The sequence below is a fragment of the Pygoscelis adeliae genome, unplaced genomic scaffold, assembly GCF_000699105.1.
Source record: "Pygoscelis adeliae isolate BGI_AS28 unplaced genomic scaffold, ASM69910v1 Scaffold168, whole genome shotgun sequence".
Classification (NCBI taxonomy): Eukaryota; Metazoa; Chordata; class Aves; order Sphenisciformes; family Spheniscidae; genus Pygoscelis; species Pygoscelis adeliae.
The window spans coordinates 3154563-3155435 of NW_008825566.1; the positions used below are offsets into that span (position 1 = coordinate 3154563).

Consider the following 873-nt stretch of genomic DNA (forward strand, 5'->3'; position numbering starts at 1 on the left):
GGGGCCCGCGCGCGGCAGGGGAAGCCCTCCCCTGCGCCAGCCGGGCGGGCGTCCGTTAAAAAGTCTTCAAATCGCAACACATTTAAAAAAAAAATAAGTGTAGTAGTTGTTTTTTCACCTTCCAGTCCCCAGCCCCTTGTTTTTTTAACGGAAGCTGAAACGTATGGGCCATGCGGTTCCCGGCAGGGTTCGTGGTTTTACCGGACGACACCGAATCCCGGCGGCGGCGGCACCGTGCCCGCCCTCCGGGCAGGGGCAGCACGGCTCCTCCAGGGCCTCGAAGGGACAGACCTGGGTCCCCCCGAGTCTTCGGCGGCCGTTTGCCGTGCGAGCGCTCTCCCAGCCCGGCCCCCGCGGGATGCCGTGCTGCCGGCTGAAGCAAAACGCAGACGGTAATCAGCGTTTTGTCCTGCTGGATTATCTCTACTTTTTCCTTCCTCGGTTTCTCAAGACGTGACATCCTCCTTGTCGATGCGGAGGACGTGGGAGGGATCGTCTTTAATCTCTCATCTCCTTTTGCTGCTAGCTTCGCTTGACCACCGCGGCTCACTTTTTCCATTACAGCTCTTCTGAATCCTGGTCCTTCCCTGCTGGTTTCTAAAGCTTCACCATGCCGCGCTCATCCCCGGTCTCCATTACTGCACGTTTCATGTACTTTAGCTTCCCCAGCGCTACTACCCCCCAGCCCATCAAACGGCAAATTAAAATTATCTCCCTGGCCCACCCATCCAGGCATTCCCCTTGCCTCTTCGCATCTCTCCCCGGTGCCTCCCATATTTAACATAATCTCTCTTTTTTTTTCCCCATTGCCGGGCCTCCCACCGCCATCTCCCCCACGGGGGGGTCCCACAGGGACTGCGGCAGCCGGTGCAG

General features: G+C 58.4%; 1 protein-coding gene across 1 annotated transcript in view; it reads right to left on the reverse strand.

The window, feature by feature from the left end:
• The window catches only part of KLF11 (Kruppel-like factor 11), an 8915-nt gene extending 8356 nt beyond the window's left edge, over positions 1-559 (reverse strand). The window contains exon 1 of the mRNA XM_009332508.1: positions 119-559. Within this exon, the coding sequence (XP_009330783.1) occupies positions 119-559 (441 nt within the window). The remainder of the gene's footprint in view (positions 1-118) is intronic.
• Positions 560-873: the final 314 nt, after the last annotated feature.